The sequence below is a fragment of the Nesoenas mayeri genome (genome assembly GCF_963082525.1).
Source record: "Nesoenas mayeri genome assembly, chromosome: 1".
In the NCBI taxonomy this organism is placed as follows: Eukaryota; Metazoa; Chordata; class Aves; order Columbiformes; family Columbidae; genus Nesoenas; species Nesoenas mayeri.
In genome coordinates, this window is record NC_137541.1 from 181,347,041 (window position 1) to 181,365,159 (window position 18,119).

The 18,119-nt window shown below is 40.7% G+C and overlaps 1 protein-coding gene across 1 annotated transcript in view; it reads right to left on the reverse strand.

Moving 5' to 3' along the window:
* The window catches only part of EPSTI1 (epithelial stromal interaction 1), a 51,465-nt gene that overhangs the window by 19,580 nt on the left and 13,766 nt on the right, over window positions 1–18,119 (reverse strand). Inside the window, exons 4-6 of the mRNA XM_080363187.1 lie at window positions 15,418–15,491; window positions 14,710–14,793; window positions 9,030–9,103 (exon numbers count right to left, since the gene is read on the reverse strand). Of these exons, the coding sequence (XP_080219313.1) occupies window positions 9,030–9,103; window positions 14,710–14,793; window positions 15,418–15,491 (232 nt within the window). The remainder of the gene's footprint in view (window positions 1–9,029; window positions 9,104–14,709; window positions 14,794–15,417; window positions 15,492–18,119) is intronic.

Consider the following 18,119-nt stretch of genomic DNA (forward strand, 5'->3'; position numbering starts at 1 on the left):
AAAATAGGCTACTCCCATAGGTGGCACATTTAATAGCACCAGGCAATACTCTTAGCATGGGAACTCAGCCTTCTATAATGTGGTAACAGCTCCTGGAAGAGTTCTGATCTGTTCCAAATAGCACTTGCGCAAATAACTCCTGGCTGCTGTCTAGGACTCAATATCAAACACAAGTAACTCCCAACAGGCACTTTGGATACAACTGCCCTGTTTTGGGAGGTAAAAACATCTGCTAGCAACAGAAGCAGGCAGTCTTAGGCTTGTTGGCCTCAAAAGTGACAGTGATTGGCAGTGTATAATTTATTAGTACAGATGCAGCTGTGGAGGTATGATGCACAGTACTGGATTCGGGGGCTGAAAAAGTCTTAAGGGCTGTCATAGGAAAATAATGACTTTGCTGATCGTTGAAAAATGTGCTGGGAGGGGTCAGGGCATGACTGTGGAAATCAGTCCCTGTTGCAGATGCTTTCTGTGGGTTCTCAGATACAAAGCTTTAACTTTTCACAACTATTCTTCAGGCAGAGTCCTTTCTTAAAAGCAGTTAGGTAAATGCATATACTTGAAGCTCAATAAGTACATGCAAAATGCAGAAACATGAATTTGCTGAGAACTATGTAATTTTGGGATTTAGAGCTGGCACCCTGCACCCACAAGCCACTTGTAGATCAGGTAATCCCCAGGCATTTCTCATTGTTTGGGACTCAATGTGTGCGCTACCCACATTTCCACTGGGGTGAGACATGGGGGTGAATGTAAAAGCCAGAGTGAGCCGAGGTTCCTCTGGCCTAGCTAGGAGCTGCCATGCTCTTACAGGGTCACCAGCCTCGACAGCCAAGAAGCAGAAAGCTCCACAGTTGACCCCAGCATGCAACTGTGGAAGATCTGAGAACCCACAACTGATCTTGTTGCAGGACCTGAGGTCTAAAATCCCGTGCAGAATAAGGTCTTTAACTTTGTGTGTCATTTGGTCTTAACTCCTGTCACATCTATAACGCAAACAGAAGAGCCAGTCCTGAAAAGGTTTCGTCCTTAGGGACATGAGGAAGGACATGGACCAGCATCTGCTTCCACCCAGCTTTTCATTTGCGACTGTATTCCTCTCAGAACAAAGATGTAAAGAAAAGAATTTTTCTGCCTATGCATAAAGTTCTTGGATTTAAGTCTGGTTTACAGACTAACATTAAGAATGCATAAATTAAAAAGGCATTTTGTAATCTTCATTACTGCTTTCCAGTGCCCAGTGGCACCTAATACTTTTGCTTTAATTGATGGATATTGAAATGCCAGGATACAGAAAAATACACAGGCTTTTATGCTGGTACTTTTGGGGAAAAAAAAAAAAAAAAGCAGCACAATACTTTTGCATATAATATAAACCTATTTCTCTTGACAGGTTTTAAAAGATAATGGCCACTCTTATTACTACTGGAAAAAAGACAGCTCCTGAACTTGTTTTCTCAAGCTGCGGGATCTCCAGCATGACAATTCTGCTCTAATGAATGTCCACAAGTATGCTAAGAGACGTTCAGAAACAGCAATAAAAAATAAAAATAAAGAATCACAAGCCAGGTAAATCACTATAGCCATTTCAGAGAAGAGACAACATGACTAGTGACTAAGACAACAGAAGTAGCATCTAGTCCTGAATGATATGGACTTATTAGCCAGTAAACAATGCTGAAGTAGTATTTCACCATTTTCTTCCAATTCAGCTGAAAAACTAAGAACTGTGCATAATGCATACATAGTGTTAGTTTCACACATCTGCCCACAAGTTTCATGATTTTTTTTTTAAAAAAACAGCAGGACTCCCCTGCTGGAAAACAAAACCAAAAAACCAAAACTGAATTTCATGACCATGAGCCAGCACTGTGCCCTTGTGGCCAGGAAGGCCAGTGGCATCCTGGGGTGTATTAGAAGGGGGGCGGTCAGTAGGTTGAGAGACGTTCTCCTTCCCCTCTACTCTGCCCTGGTGAGACCACATCTGGAATATTGTGTCCAGTTCTGGGCCCCTCAGTTCCAGAAGGACAGGGAACTGCTGGAGAGAGTCCAGTGTAGGGCAACCAAGATGATTAAGGGAGTGGAGCATCTCCCTTATGAGGAAAGACTGAGGGAGCTGGGTCTCTTTAGTTTGGAGAAGAGGAGACTGATGGGTGACCTTATTAATGTTTATAAATATATAAAGGGTGAGTGTCACGAGGATGGAGCCAGGCTCTTCTCGGTGACAAACTATGGTAGGACAAGGGGTAATGGGGTTAAACTGGAACATAAGAGGTTCCACTTAAACTTGAGAAGAAACTACTTCTCAGTGAGGGTAACAGAGCACTGGAACAGGCTGCCCAGGGAGGCTGTGGAGTCTCCTTCTCTGCAGACATTCAAAACCCACCTGGACACATTCCTGTGTAGCCCCATCTGGGTGTTCCTGCTCCGGCAGGGGGATTGGACTAGATGATCTTTTGAGGTCCCTTCCAATCCCTAGCATTCTATGATTCTATGATTCATTCAAGACATCTTTTTGCAGCACCAGCAAGCATCTCTATACTTTTGGTGCCACTTTGACGTATTTAATGAGCTAAGCACAACAACTTCCTCAACTTGCATGGAAATTAAGATCAATTGCTTAACACTACCAAAGTCTACCCGCAAGAAAAGCTGCCTTTCGTTTCAGTAAGATCCATGGCAGGCATATTCTTACTGATGCCCTTGTTCCTTCCTCAGCGAGGGCTCTGCCTTGTGTCTTGCCAGATGCATCCTGTCCGGGCACCTGCTCTGACTCACAAGTCAGGCTGGATGGTACTAGGGCTGTTGCTGCTCCTCTGGCACATGGCCTAACAACATAAAATGTTAAAACAGAGGTAATTCCAGATGTCAATGCAAAGGCTGATGAGATTGTTGTCCATTTATGCAGGTTTCCCATAGATTCTGTGTTAGGAGATAAAGAAGGAGACCCCAAAGTGAGGTGTAGTTGGGATTTTCACTAATAAGAATAATTTGCTAAAGTGGGAATGAAGCTGAAGAGCCGATAATACCACTTGTGAAAATAATCTCACCAATGGTACATACTTCAAAATTAAGCCGTTAAGAAAGTTGCAAGTGGCTTTTGCTGGTGTAGGATTACACATCTCCTCTCACATCCCCTCCTCTTTGCAGAGATTTACCACAGCAAGAAGTTTAAAAGGTTTAAATAAGTTCAGACAGCTACAATCAGCTGCCATGTTTCCCACAGCTGGGTCATAACAAGGAGCAAGGCAGAAAAAACATGTCTGTCAGCATCATGCACATCCTCAACTGCAGGTCTCCTGTACCTCAACTCTAACCCACACCTGCAGGACAGAGTCCACTTTTGGGTAAGAAATAAAAAACAAACATCAGCTATGTGCAAAATTGTCAGCATGAAGTAATATCCATTTTTTGGTGTCGGTGGGGGGATTAATCATTTGCTGGAAGCTATAAGGTGAAAAATTACAATGTATAATAATTAACCCATTAAATTCCTGTATGGTGTTGATGGTTCTTCTGCTATGCCCTTTACTGTGAAGAAAGGCCAACCTCTGGGTATTTAGTTCACTTGCTTTCCAGCACAAACCCTTCCAGTAGCCACATACCAAGCTTAAAGCAGAATTCACAGACTTGACTGGGAGTGATCCACAAGCATACTAAGCAGGATTTGAACAAACCTAATGATAGTGATCAAAACTCTGCTATCTTTGGCTGGTAGGCTTTCTTGTTTGCACGTTCCTGAGTTTGTGTTCCTGTTCTTGGGGATAAGAACAAATAAATGTGGTACTAGTTCATTTTAGGTATAATGCTTCAAGAAAGTATAAAAATAGGTTTAAAAAAAAAAAAAAAGGCAACTTTCTCAGCAGAATTATTTCCATTACTTCCCACCCACGCCAAAAAACGATCTTTCCTGTCAACCCACTGCCTTTTTTTTGTTTTCCTGACTGGATGAAATAATGCAGCTGGGATATTCTTTCCTCCCACCAACTCATCCAACATTCTTGGAAGTTATTTTAGACATCAAGCTTCATCTATTATCTGAAGTAATAAGCATAAATCTAGTTTTAAGGAAAATGCAGTTTTGTATATGTCTGTTGCATAGATCTTCCATTCTGTGTGCTCCATCTGCATGTGCAATCTGCTTCTATATTTTCAGCCAGCTTGCATGGGCAGATTAATGCGTACAATTAGAAAGCAACCTCACAGGCGTTCAATAAACTGCCTTCATTATTACACTCAAGAGAGTCCCTTTGGATGTCTATAAAAGCCTAGTTTTCTGCCTGTTAGCTAAATAATTGACAATGTTTAAAATAATCAGGAGCAAATGAACAAAACTAAGACCATTGTGGTGAAAAGAAGCAAACAAAAGATTTTCAAGGCTGCAAACCCTTTTTGTGTGAGCCCTCTTTCATTCTCTCTGGCAACCTGTATTAAAAATCTGGTCAGGTTTACATTTGCACTTCTGTGGGGAAAATTTGTTACCAGGCTGCTGTTTGAACCACACATCATAGGAGACTGAAAACGGGCAAGGACACTAGTATTTATCCTGTAAAAATAGATAAATAAATAAAAATTCTGTTTTGATTCGGGTTTTAGCTTCTTGCATTTTACGACTTCTGAGAACATTGCTTTGGCAGACAAGCATATATCAGCTTGGTTTGGTGAACCTCCTGCGTTGTGTTTGGAATATGCACTTAGAGACACTATGGCAAATTCTGTTTCCAGCTCCAAATTCTGAGCAGAATATATTGAGTGCACACATGTACCCGAGAGCAGCAGTGCCAGGAATTTTTACAGGAGTCAAACCTTCACAAAAACAGAGGCACAAAAATGTAGCAAAGGGAAGGATGAAGTGATACAACAGCCATCCTGTACTATTAAAAAGTAACCCTACGTTCTAGACTGCTTTTCCCATTACATAAAGAGGCAGATGGCTATTAGAAAAGCAGTGAACCACATCCAACACTACTGTTTCTGGGAAGTTGAATCCAAATTAAATAAAAGTACCTTACTAGAGAGCTGGGTTGAAACCATATGGTGAGACACGCTACAGTTCAGGCACAGATTCATACAGCCTGCACAGCAAGCCACAGAGAAAAGCAAGTAATGAGGTATCCATCCCTCATTACTGTTTAAATAGCAATTTTTGTGTCCTAACTAAAGAGCTATGTCCTGAAAAGTTCTAGGTCAGCCATCTAACCTCTTCTTAATTTCCATTTGGAAAGATAGACACTCAGTCCTTTCCTCACAAGGATTAGCAATTGCAAAATATGGGCTACAGAAACATTCATTCCATTTTAATGTACTCTGACAGAAATACAGTCTCTGCCACAGGCCATCAAAGCAAAATGCATCCAAGACACCATAACTCAGAAGAAAAGACTCCATTTCATGTGTAAGTTTCCAGCAGAAAAGCTCACAGGTACTTCTTAGTTTCTAGATCTGATTTCCGCAGAGGCAGAACCACAGCGACACTATCACTGATAAATGCCGCAAATGTTTCTCCTCTATTAGTACAAACCACAGCAGTCCTGCCATGCAGTAATTCCTCCAGCCCAAAGTCTGCTCCTGTGTGCTCTTCGGGCCTGTTATACACAGCTACTTTAGGAGATACCTTGTGAGTTTTGCCCACGTTAGTCCCCTAACAAAGCTTGAGTGCCCTTGAGTCCCCTTGAGTCAGAGGAGCTGCTGATCCCAAAAGAGAGAGACTTGCAGACTTTTCCACAATACTCTGCATGCGTGTCTAGACCTCATTCTCACAAGGCACAAACACATACTAAAGCAGCTGTGATAACAGATACAATTGACTTTCAGGGGCCAGTTGTACACAAAGAAACTAACAAGGCTTTCAAGAGATAGGAAATAACGGTATTCTGCAGAAAGTGGACAAGGTTGCAGACACTTTTCCCTTTTCGTATACACTTCCTTCGTGTTACAACCTTTGAAAGGGGATTTCAGTGAGAAGTTCTTGTTTTTAATAGTGACAGGAATTTAATCAGAACAATGAACTTCTGGTCAGTATAACACTTTATTGTTAGAGGACGTTAATGACATCAGAATCTTAAGTGCCTTTCCTTATCAAACAGAAGCGGCACTTCATACAAGAGAGGTACTGATTGGGCTGTGCCCCATGGAAGCCAATACAGCTAGAGGTGATGATCAATTTTAAAAGGTTTCCCCGCTAATGAGATTGCTGGTAGGCATTGATCTCCTCAGGAAATTGTGATGTTGCAGCTACAGATGCTTACAGAGGACAGACTAACAAGGCAGCTTATCTTTTGAAATGGCTCCACAGGCCAAGACTTTGCAGAGGTCATTGCTTTATATGCAGCGCATGACCTCCCTTCCCCTCTCTCCCAGCAAGCAGGGAAGGAGATCAAAATACTCCAGCAGAGACAGCAAGGAAAGGGGCACAACCTCATATTTGTTCTCTTCGTCTCTAGACATAAGGTCTTGGATGATGGAAGTAATGAGTCACTTGGTTTTGCATAGTAGGCAAAAGCACATCTTTAAATACCAAGCACTTTCATGCAAACATGTCTCTAATAACCAACAGATAGTACTTCAGTGGAGCTACCTCACAAGATCTGAGATGTCACACAGTATCTTTCCATTACTCCTGGATATTGTGCTCCATAATGGCAACGTATCTTAGCAATGCAACCTCAACAACATCCAGAGGTAAAGATTCCTCTACCCACCAGAGGATTCCTTCAGACCAGGGAAGGCACCAGGGGCACACTGTACAGTGTAGGAGGTTTTTGCCCAAATGTGGGGGACTACGGTGGGTCCGTGGATTCCCTGATGGAGGGCATGGGAACAGAAATTAGCCTTGAAGATATTAAGGCCTACCCCTGGGAAAGATGGGAGTAACAGAGTATCTGGAGATGTTAAGGATGTACCCATGAGAGAGAAGGGAGTAGAAGAGTAACATTGATGATAGCAAAAACAGCCAATGAGATGTTACTGCTGTAACTTGTAACCAATAGTGAAGAGACACATGAATCAGTAAAACTGTATAAAAATGCACTTGTGGCAATAAATGGAGCTACTACTTTCATCCTGGAAGAACTTGGTCTATGTCATTTGTCGGTCTCAGCCACGACACCCAACCCAAGTTGCATTCACTGTAGATAAGTTCTCATCTCACTTTCTTCAGGTGCAGTATCTACAGGGCCCTCCTGGTGTATTTTCAATATAGTACACGCAAATAATCTTCTGATAATTGAACATAATCTCAAGCAATGAAGCTCGACAGTCCATCTTCACCTTCAGTTGCACCAGTCAGTTTGGTTTCCTAAGATAACATCAGCTGAATGCTTGCAAGGCTTTCCTAAATCAGTGGACAGAACAGCTGCCAGCTGGTCTCCTTCTCAGTACCCAGGCACCCTGAGCTCCTACACCACCTGGGGACCACCCACATGAAGGTGTTTCAGAGGCTTTGGGCCTGCTTTTGACAGCACAAAACTTAATTTTAATGGAAGAAGTGCTGATCAGCAGAATTCATTTCACCCCATGCAGAAAAAGGTGCAGACAGGGAAGCTGAGGGAAAGGAAGAGATATATCTCTGTTTATAACTGCATAAAACTTAAGACAAAAATCATATTAAATGGAAGATAAGAACCTTGACAGTCCCCTCAGGAAAAAGCAAGTCCCATAACTGAGGACACTGTGCTGAAAAGACCTGATGACGTTGTTGACTTAGGCTCAAAGATCATGAAGGTACTCAAGTCTGTTGAAATAGGCAGAGACCTAATGCTACACAGGGTCTTCAGAAATCCTGAGGAATCAAGGTGTGTGGTGGGGAAATCCACACTGGGACACACAGAGGACAAACAGCAGACAAAATACAAATATCTAGAGACAAAACGTTGGCAATGTATTTAAGGAAAGAGTTGTACCTAAAGCCAAATAGGTAGAAATAAAACGAAAAAGACAAGAAAGGTTGAGATCAATGGGAAAGCACTAAAATGTCTATACATTAGAGAACAGAGTTCAGGCAAATTATGAAAGAACCAGAACTACTAGCATGGGACAAAAGTGACTCTTTTAAAGGTCACAGAGAAGGAAAGAGCAATCAATCACGCTAAGAACACAGATGAGTAATTTCAGGAGCTAAAGATAAAAATGGTAAAGATGACTTAAACCGCATTGTGTGATAATTATGGATCAGTTAAAAATAAATAGAGTAGAGTGAACTGGCAAGGCAGGACCTTCACTGCCAACGGAATTAGTTATGTCAGGAGTTAAGCCATATCTACATCTGACATTAAGGAGGTATTCTTGGGAAACAGGTCTTCACAGCAGATCTCTACGTTTAAAAGCTGTAAGACTATGCAAAATAAAGGAAGTCTGCATTATTTCCATGAGAGTTAGATTTCTTTAGTAGTCAATACAATAAATAGGTGGAGATGTAATTTATATCCTTGTTTCAATAGTTAGTCTGGGATTGAATTATCACATATTGATTCAGTTAGAGAAAACACAAAGTCATTCTATAATTCACAGTTTTCATTTCAAAGTGTATGTTTCAAGAAGTTAAAAGAAATCTACTAAACCAAATTTCTCACAGAATAAGGTATGGAGGAGTCTCGGAATATTTCACAGATTCACAGAAGTGGTTGAGGCTGGAAAGGACCTCAAAGGTCATCTTGTTCAACTCTTTGCTCAAGCAGAACCACCTAGAGCCAGGTGCCCAGATCTTGTGAATGTCTCTAAGGATGGACACTCTACAACCTTGCTGGCAGCCTGTGCCCATGCTCAGTCATGCTCGCAGTAAAAAAAGTGCTTCCTGATGTTCAGGGGGAACCTCCTGTGTTTCAATTTGTGCCCATTGCCTTCTCGTCAAAAGTTTCAAGTCAAAAAGTGAAAAAAAACAGCAACAGAAGCCAAACCGTTCCTGAGCCCTGAACCAGACAAAAGTAAACAACAAATGAACCACAACAACCACCAAAAAAACCCCACCAGCCTCAAAACAGAAGGACAAGCAGATGAAGAATTTTAGGTACTAATTTTCAAATATTACTTACTAATATTGATCTTCAAAGAACATCTCTCTTCTTTGCATTTCTTGTTGCTTTTTTTTAACTTCAAGTCTCTCTGCCTGCAGCATTAAAAACAGGAAAACATACTTGAGATTTCCAGTAAGCCAGAAACATACATTGATTATTTCAATTCAAGTATTCCTATGTTCTGTTTTTTAAAACAGCTACAGCAGTAGTTGGATACAGAAGTGACCCAATCTCAAATGTAAAAGTATTCAGACATGACTGAACAGCTCCTAGTTGAGAGACAAATTAGAAAACTGCACTGTGCTCCTGGCAGACCCATTTGTCCACATGAAGGGCCTTGTGAGCCTTCCCAGTTCTGATGCCACAGCACTGTTGGGGCCATGTCTTGGTACAACTGATGCAACATTGGTCCTAGCAAGAAGGTAGAGGACATGAACCCCACCCCCACCAAAGCAGTTGATAATCTTGTAGCACCAAAAGTGCAGTGATACAAGTACATGTAGCTATGCACATAGACCCGTGGCCTTCAGGAGCACTAGGTACTGACCAGTTGAATACACGCTAAGATGGATGAAAGTGGGAGACATTTATCCTTAACCAGTGTTATTCTCCTTCAGATACCATGCCCAGTGCAAGAGCTGACCCAGTCCTTGACACAGAAAACTCCTTTGGAAACCTGGATACCCCCCGTACGTGATTAAGTCCTTTAATATAAAATTGCACATAATTTCCAGTGAAAGGTTCATCTAAGCTGCTCCAGCCTCCAAATTCAAGTAGAATAAAATATTAAAGCAGAAATAGAGAACTCACTGCAACTGCTCACACTAAATTCAAGCCAAAAAGAGGCCAGCCAATTTTTCTTTTCTTTTTTTTTTAATGTGCAGGTTGTAGGTAGGTCCAGTGGGAAGAGCAGTCAAAAGGCAATTCAGTGTATTAAAAGCACAAATCATAAGTGCCAAACTGAGATTTCAGCCCTGCTATATTTTGAGCACAAGCTCCCAACTGCAGTTGGTGAGGGGATACTCCTACATGACCTCCCACCCGAGGTTCGCAACGACTAAAGTTGAGCAAACTGCAACCTCTGGTTGTCACTCTGCTCATTGCCCACCCCCAAAATGAAGAAAGTAATTGTTTAGTAACCCACCAACCAGACATTGCTCTAAATGATGTGCCCTGGAAATTTCAGACAATATCTTGCAGTGATGAGAAGGGAGCTGTAGATGGGAATGGCCCATTTTGTCAGAGTCCCAAATCAGGGAGCTGACACTGTACTTGGGTGGAGATATTGTGCAAGGCCAGGTAGAATGTGTGTGTGTGCGCGTGTGTGTGTGCGTGTGTGAGGGGGAAAGTGTTGTTAAAAACAGGGCTGTAACCCTCACCTCAATAATATTCTTCTTGTCCTGCAATCAATAACTTTTCAGAAAAACTACATTTCTACTGGCAGTTACTCAACTACTTTGCCTTCAGTGATTTCAGGCTGGGTATTTTATAATTGGATAAAGAATCACTGTCTGGAAGAGATTTGCCAAACAAGTGCAAATTCTTCCTCAGCATATAATGGATTACGAAAAACAAAATCCTGTCAGATGTCTGCAGATAGGAAAAGAGCCACTACGTTGTATAACAATATAAACTGTTGGAAGGCAAATAACTTACAAGTTATTATTTGGAAAAAGGCAATGGAAAAATAAACAAAAGGAGGAAGATGAATCTCTGAATAAGACGTCCTGTTGCTCACTCATTTGATGTGCTGAGACAGTTGTAGAATGCATGAAGTACTGATACAATTAAAACAAGCAAACAAACAAACAAACAACTAAAGTAAGGAATATCACCCAACAGTATAGGTAAATTTTGATAGTGTTCAAGTGTTATCTTGTTTGCTCCTAACCCCTCTATCCAGAGACAGATGATTCTTTTAGGCAAAATACCCCCACCTATCTGTGCAACTGAACAATCTACAGGGAAATAAAGTGGAAAACAGGAAATCTGTTGGCATCTATTATTGTCAAAGGTGATGCTGACACTCACGGGACACCAGCAATAGCTCCCAAGCTTTTCTCCAGCACTGCTCAACACTGAAAGCTGATGCCTTCACCTCTGAAAAAGCATTTGACATGAGCTCCAGCATCACATTGCCAGGCTCATGAAATTTCAAACCCAAAGCTCACTGTGGTCTAGCTTCTAGCTAGCAGAATACAGTGATATTAACTTTGATAAATACAATCCTTCAATATAACTCTATGTTTTCCACGAGATGAAAAACAAGGAAATATCCTACAATTGTTCTACCACCAGAATAGTGCCTGAAGAAAACTCTAGCATATTGAAATTATTTACTTGTGACTGGTGTGACTGTTTTCTACCATGGAGGTTTACCCTGGGACCCCTGCTTAGGATGTGTACAGATGACAGGCAACGAGACTGGGACATTCTAATGACAATCTATCAATAGACAATGCCAAAGCACTCCACATTTGGCACAACCTTCGAAAACAAAGCCAAGAGTGGAACATCTGTGATATTGAAGGTAAACATGTTGAAAAGCATTAGCAGAAGGTCTGTAAAGTGCCTGGTTTTAACAAATTCCCCAAAAAGGCTATTCATGCTGATTAACACAGTCAAATTAAAAAGCACATGATTTGATAAAGAATGAAGTGAAATTACAGCTTCTTCTAAATAGGACAGTTTCTAAAGATGTCAGGACTCTTACTACATAATCTAAGAGCAGAAGAAAATTGCACGAAGTAGAATTACACTGAGCCTTTTGACTTCAGATCTTTTGCCTCTTCTAATATTTAGTCAAGATTTAGAATATACAAGGAAAGGCTCAAGGTAGGATAACAGGAACAAAGAGACTGAATGACAGAAACCATAAACACCCAGTGCACTGGCTATTTTGTATAGAGCACAAATGCAGAAAGCTTTAAAAAAAAAAAAAAAAAAAAAAAAGAAAAAGAAAAAAGAAAAAGAAGCCAGCTTTTAACCATTTGCTTATTTTTGGGGGGAACTTTGACTGTTCTTTCATCCAAAAGGTACAAATGAAGTTACGGTTCAGTCTGGTTAAAATCTCAAATCTCTGATGTGAAGGGCTGCACAAAAGGAACCTAACTGCAGATGTGTGCTACTAATGAGTGAGTAATAATAATTATGCTACTTCCCATGTACTCACACTTTCTGCACCTCAGACATGCATCTCAGCACTAGGGACAAATACAGAAATATGGACTCCCCGGCTAATGTTACAGAATGTCTCCAAAAAAAGCAAATCAAAGCAGTCCCAGGACAAGCTGCCTGACATGGAGTGCACGTGATCCTAAATTCCATTCACCCCTACACACAGAGACTCGAGTACTAGTTCACACAAACAGGTCCTGTGGAACACAGAATGAGGGGGAGGAATCCACCTTTCTTCTCTCTGGGAGCTGGAGACAGACAAGGCAGATGCCAAGAGCATTGGTATTCCAGTATCTAACCTCATGGTTAATTAAAGACTGACAGAGACAGGCAGGTGGACTTGTACAGATGGTAAAGCAGACCTTCCACATTGGGGTACTGCTTTGGCAGACACCCATTTTTCCCATTGTCACAAAGATAATAGAAGCGTGGATACTGCCTCTCGCTGCAAAACAAGCATTAAAGTAGTAACATAAAGAGATCCTGTGCTCATAAGCAGGGCTTATGGCTTACAGGTCATCATCCTTGCAATCAAGGAAGAACTGAGTTGAGTACCAGCACCTGTTCTAGCCATCGTGCATTGGTCTGCAGGGCTTCACCATTCACATTTGTGGCAAAGTACGTCTCCAGCTGTGAAAGTTTCAGGGCTCCTGCTGATAAAGCCAGCTAGCCAGTATCTCCTTTCAGACAATTTGTTTTTTGCTGAATGAATAACCTTGAGCAAAAGAAAGACAAAGACTAGCCAGCAAGAAAAGGCTGCTTGTGAATTTGCAGAAAAACATGCTCTCAGCTGATGCCCTGCGGGGGCAGTTGCCTACAAATCTAGTACTTAAAAACAATGAAGTTTCTCTCCTGTGGTAACCAAGGTCCATTGCTGGCCCTACAGTACCGGTTCTTCAATATCCCTTTCCTGTCATCCTCAGCTCTTGGGAGCCTTTCAACTGCAGGCAGGGTGAGACAGCAAAATTGACACCTTTTAGTGGGCTTCCAGCAGGCTTTTCTTAAATACAGAGTCAAATTTTTAGTATATAAACATCTTCCAAGCAGAAATCTTCATCAGCTCAGTCACTATTGTGGAAGAGAACTCAAATAAACAAATTCAAATTAAGAGTTCACTTTCATGCTCCTCTGTTTGTTTGTTTTGTGAGTATATGTTTGTTTATTCAAATTAAACAGTCTGTTTGGCAAAGATGTTTGCCATGATGTTGCATTCTCCTTTAGAAGAAACTGATAGTTACTATTTTACTGTCTACAACATCTATAAAGATTTTATAATCTGTGGGAGTGAAGGGAAGGAAATTAAAGAGCATGAAAACAAAACTGATACATCAATGTATTTTCTAAGTGTAACTATAAATTATAGCAGTCTTGCAAACATTTTTCTTGTCCAATGGCCATGGGCAAACAACATATATTTAATAGGTGAACCATTACTTCTGGAGATACACGTGAGCTGATAATATTTAATGCCTTGTGAGCTACTGTGTATGGGTTTATCCCCAAAGATTAATGCTAACCACTGAAAGACTGGGAACACACTAGCCCTTACCTAGATGCAATTAAGGCTATTTTTGTTTATGCATAATCTTGTACACCATCTAGTAGTGATGATTTTTTAATTAGCCTTCAGCCTTCAGCTTCTGCACAAAAGATAATTTTTATTCTTGTGGAGACAAAACCTGCAAATCTGAAACTTCCCTCTCATTACTACTGTGCACATAAGTATCATGCTCCCTTTTTTGTCTTTTTTTTCAGTTTAACTTTCACATTATAATCTCAACCGAGTGCTACTTGCTTTCCACCAAGGAGACAGGAATGAACTTTTACCAAGATTTATGCAGCATGCAGGATGAAAAGACGCTTTGTGAGAATAACTAGAGAAAACAAACAGATGCAAAATAAAACTGAAGATTCAAAAAGTCTGCTATCATTGGTGTCAATATATGGCAAATACTAGAGGGAAAAATGATCTTGCATGTTAGCAATGCATTGGGGTGTGCACCCTTAGGATCACTGGATGGGCACCTGAATTTGAGAGTCCATTCAGCACAAGGCAGATAGACTATACTGACCTTTTTGTGATTTGGATGCCTTTTCCACTGTGAAAAGCTGGGTTTTCTTGTATTCCTCCCACGTGCACAGCAGGCAATTATGGATTTCTATAAGGTCTGTGTGCCACTTACTGTAATCAGGTCTTACAGAGAAAGCTCATGCTACAGTGAACCATATAAACTGTATCACTATTGACAGCATGAATCCTGATCCTAATGTTCTCCCTTTCCATCTCTTCAGTACAGATGTAAGTGAAAGGCTGGATTTTCTGAAAGCCAAAGGAACATCCAAGCCCTAAAGAACACCAAGTCAGGCAGCCACTCAGAGAAGGACTGCATTTCCTAACTCCCTGATGCAATCCAGGGCTAACATTTCATTCAATTAGCCTATTCCATGTAGTTCGGCAAAAATCAAAAATCAAGACATGAACTTTGTCATACAATGCCAACTCTGCAGTAACAATATTTACCTTTTCTCTCTGAATTGCTTTCATTTTCAGGATTTCAGCTTCTTCAGCTGCCTTTTTTGCTTTTATATATTCTTCTCTCTTGTGCTGTATGACATAAATATAGAAAATTATTTTACATATGTACGTACACAAAGAACACATAAGGTAACTTGACTCCTGTATTGCACATCTTTCAAACCTAAAGTGTGTTTGAGGAAAGTTTCCAGGATTTTTTCTTAAAACGAGACACTGAATAAAGCAGGCTCTGCACCAATATTGTCTTTAAGAAGGCTGAGAAATCTAGGGCTGATAAATGGGCATCCATGCAAGGAATCACACAGGTGATTGATAACTTACAAGCATTTATACCTTTTACAACAGGAACAACGTTTCTACATAAGCACAGGATGGGGTGGTACATTGATCAATTAGTCGAAGTACAGGCAGCATCATGCCAGAGATATAGAGAAGCATATAAGTGGTTTTACAACTACATCGCTTATCATTCCAGGTATGATCTGTTATACGAGTTGCTACATATTTATAGCAAGATTTCTCATTTTCTTCGGTGCAGAACATTCGTTTCTAGTTTTCTGCTGCTTCCCTCAGGTTTCATGACTTTCCTTTGTCAAGCAGCTGTGAGTTTATTTCATAGCCATATGAAATACTTCATGAAAAGCTTTTTTTTTTTTTCTGAGTTCCTAAACAAACAAATTTATTATTTCTGACCTTTTGCTGATATTTAGATTGCATGAGCATCATTTGCTGTTTTTGCCTTGCTTGAGCCTCTGATTCCATTCCACCTTAAAGAAAAAAAAAAGTATAAATTACATTTTGCATGAGAATTTTAAGTTCAAATGCAAGCCATTTCAGAAAACAGCAATAAAACTGGGTGGATGTATGCATATACAGGAAATCTTTCATAATTACAGTAGCTCTCTGACATTAAAGAGAACAGACAGGAGAACTTTCTGATCATTTTATCCATCTGTCAAAGGCAGTAGCTTGTTATTTACAGAGCATCCAGTGTACCATCCACTCTTCCAGCATATACATCCTGCAGTATATGATCAGTTTACTGAAGAACTATTCCATTTTCAGAAAATCAGTCACGCTTTGCAGATGAGTCTTCATTTTCAAATCCAGCTCTCCCCACCTTTGCTCAGTTTGTCACACGGAGTCAGAAATTTTATTGCCAAAAAAGTTTCTTTTTTATCACATTTAGGAGCTTGGAGTCTCTGCCAGCTCTAATGGGATGCTATCATTTGAATATCTTCTAAGTAATGTCTTGTGGCTCAAGGAAGAATCCTCTTTCTGAAATGGAAATCAAAGCCTTTTCCCACAGACCCCTTATATTCACATCTAGGTAGCAGAAGGTGTCCTTTTCAAAAGCATAGGCTCTCTTTTGACAACATCTAAAGCTGTGGCCAGAATGTTCAGACTTCAATTTAAACAAAGAAACAAAACAATACAACCCCCAAAACAAACAAACAAAACAAAACTCAAACCATACAGCACAAAATACAAACAAAAAAAAAACCCAAAGCCAACCACACAGAGAAAATGCTAATAGGTCTTAAGGGATGGAGGGAGTAGTTTTGCTTGTATCATTCTGCTTTACTATTTTCCAAAGTATTTTCTTGCTTTGGGAAAGCCAGTAATTCATTCCCTCTGTTGTTGCAAAAAAACAACAATGGCAGCCCCAACCCCCTTTTGAGGATGAGGGCTGTATTTTCACCTGATGATTTTCTGAGAAGTTCGCCACTATGTGACTGTTTATTCTATAGAAACAGACAGACTGGCCTGTGCTGCTTGAGGTTCCTGAAATGTAAGACAGCTATACTAGATCTTTCAGGAGGGATCACCCGTCACTAAAAGCAGCTTTCTCCACTGACTAAGGGAAGATAACTAATCTTTAGGTATTTTTGTGAGGTTCAGCGAATGGGAGATCAATTCCCTAAGCATGGAAACATTTCTACGCCCAGAAACAACTCCATAAGATGAAGCTCTTACGAAAGACTGGCCACACAGCACACAAGCAACAAGCCTGCAGTAGAGGTAAGCATACAGCTGGCACTGGAGAGCGTTGCCTCCCTGGGTCTACGAAATAAAATTGCTATTTTTGGATGCTTGATCTTTCTCTCTAGCCTTTTACTGGCAACATTTAACACTCGTGTTCACTACACATTCCTGCATGTTCTGCTGGACATTGGCTCTAAGCAAGTATTTTACTGATCATTATTAGCCATTGCCTATAGCCTTTCAGACGAATTTAATTCATTCAGGCTGGCTTGTCTGTAACGTGATGAATGTTTCACTGAATTCAGAGTATGTTGTGGCTGGCTTTAGGTATGATCAAAAAGGAGGCTGTTGCATTTATCAGGCATGATTTGTTGCTCTACTCATTGCTTATGGAGGAGGGTGGAACTTGCATCCTTCATTACTCTCATCCCTCTGTGGTACCTGAAAGTTTGCCAGTGAAATACTACAGAGCTGAAATTCAGAATACTTATTTCCCTATGACAAGCATGAGTGTTAAGAAACTTCAGCTTTAAGAATTCTCTGGTGATTTGCACTAGATGTGTAGCCTCTTAAAATCACTCCAAGAAAATACCATAGGATATTTTTTACCTTAATGAGTACCTACAGTTGTGAAATTAGAGATGACACATATTTTTTTTCTCCTTCCATGAGCTCTCTTCTGTTCCAAATTTGTTCCTCTGGGAATTACAAGATCTAATAATCTTTGCACCTTACCTCTTTTCAGACTCGCTGAACATAGTGCATGTGTCTCAGTCTCCAGGGGTCTTTCTAAGTGGCAGCTAGACAGCAACTGAAGAGCTCATATAACCTCCTGGAATTCTTTCAGCTTTCTCTTGCCTTTCTTTCCCCCCCTCCTTAATTTACTTTTTTCCCCCCAAGAAACATTTTAAATGCAGTAGGACCAGAAGAAGTTAAGACTCCCCACACTCTCAATCACTGCAGGTTTGCTGTCACATCCCCAGTCAGGCAGCCAGCCTGCACACATTCTGCATAGACGCCACACACTTACTTTCTGTTTTCAGATTTAACTCTCTTCAGTAAAAAGCTTTGTGGGGATAGACGCATGCCTTCGAGGAACTACTCAGAGGCAAGAAGCAGCTAGTGTGTATGAACTCACAAACAGCATGTCTGGCCACATGATAGTGGGAACACAGGCCATTATACCAACTTGCAAAAGGAGGTTCACCATGGCAAACAACTGGGACTCAGGCTGCAGGGCAAAACAAATGTGTGGGACCCATATCACCTCGACCCCAGAAATAAATCTGGGTTGGAATCAACTCAACTTCCTTCATATCCCACCTGGTACTTATTTTTATAAACAGTAAACCACCCCAAACTTATCTTGTATAGTACAGCAAAAAAAGAACTTAGTTCCCACGTCAAAC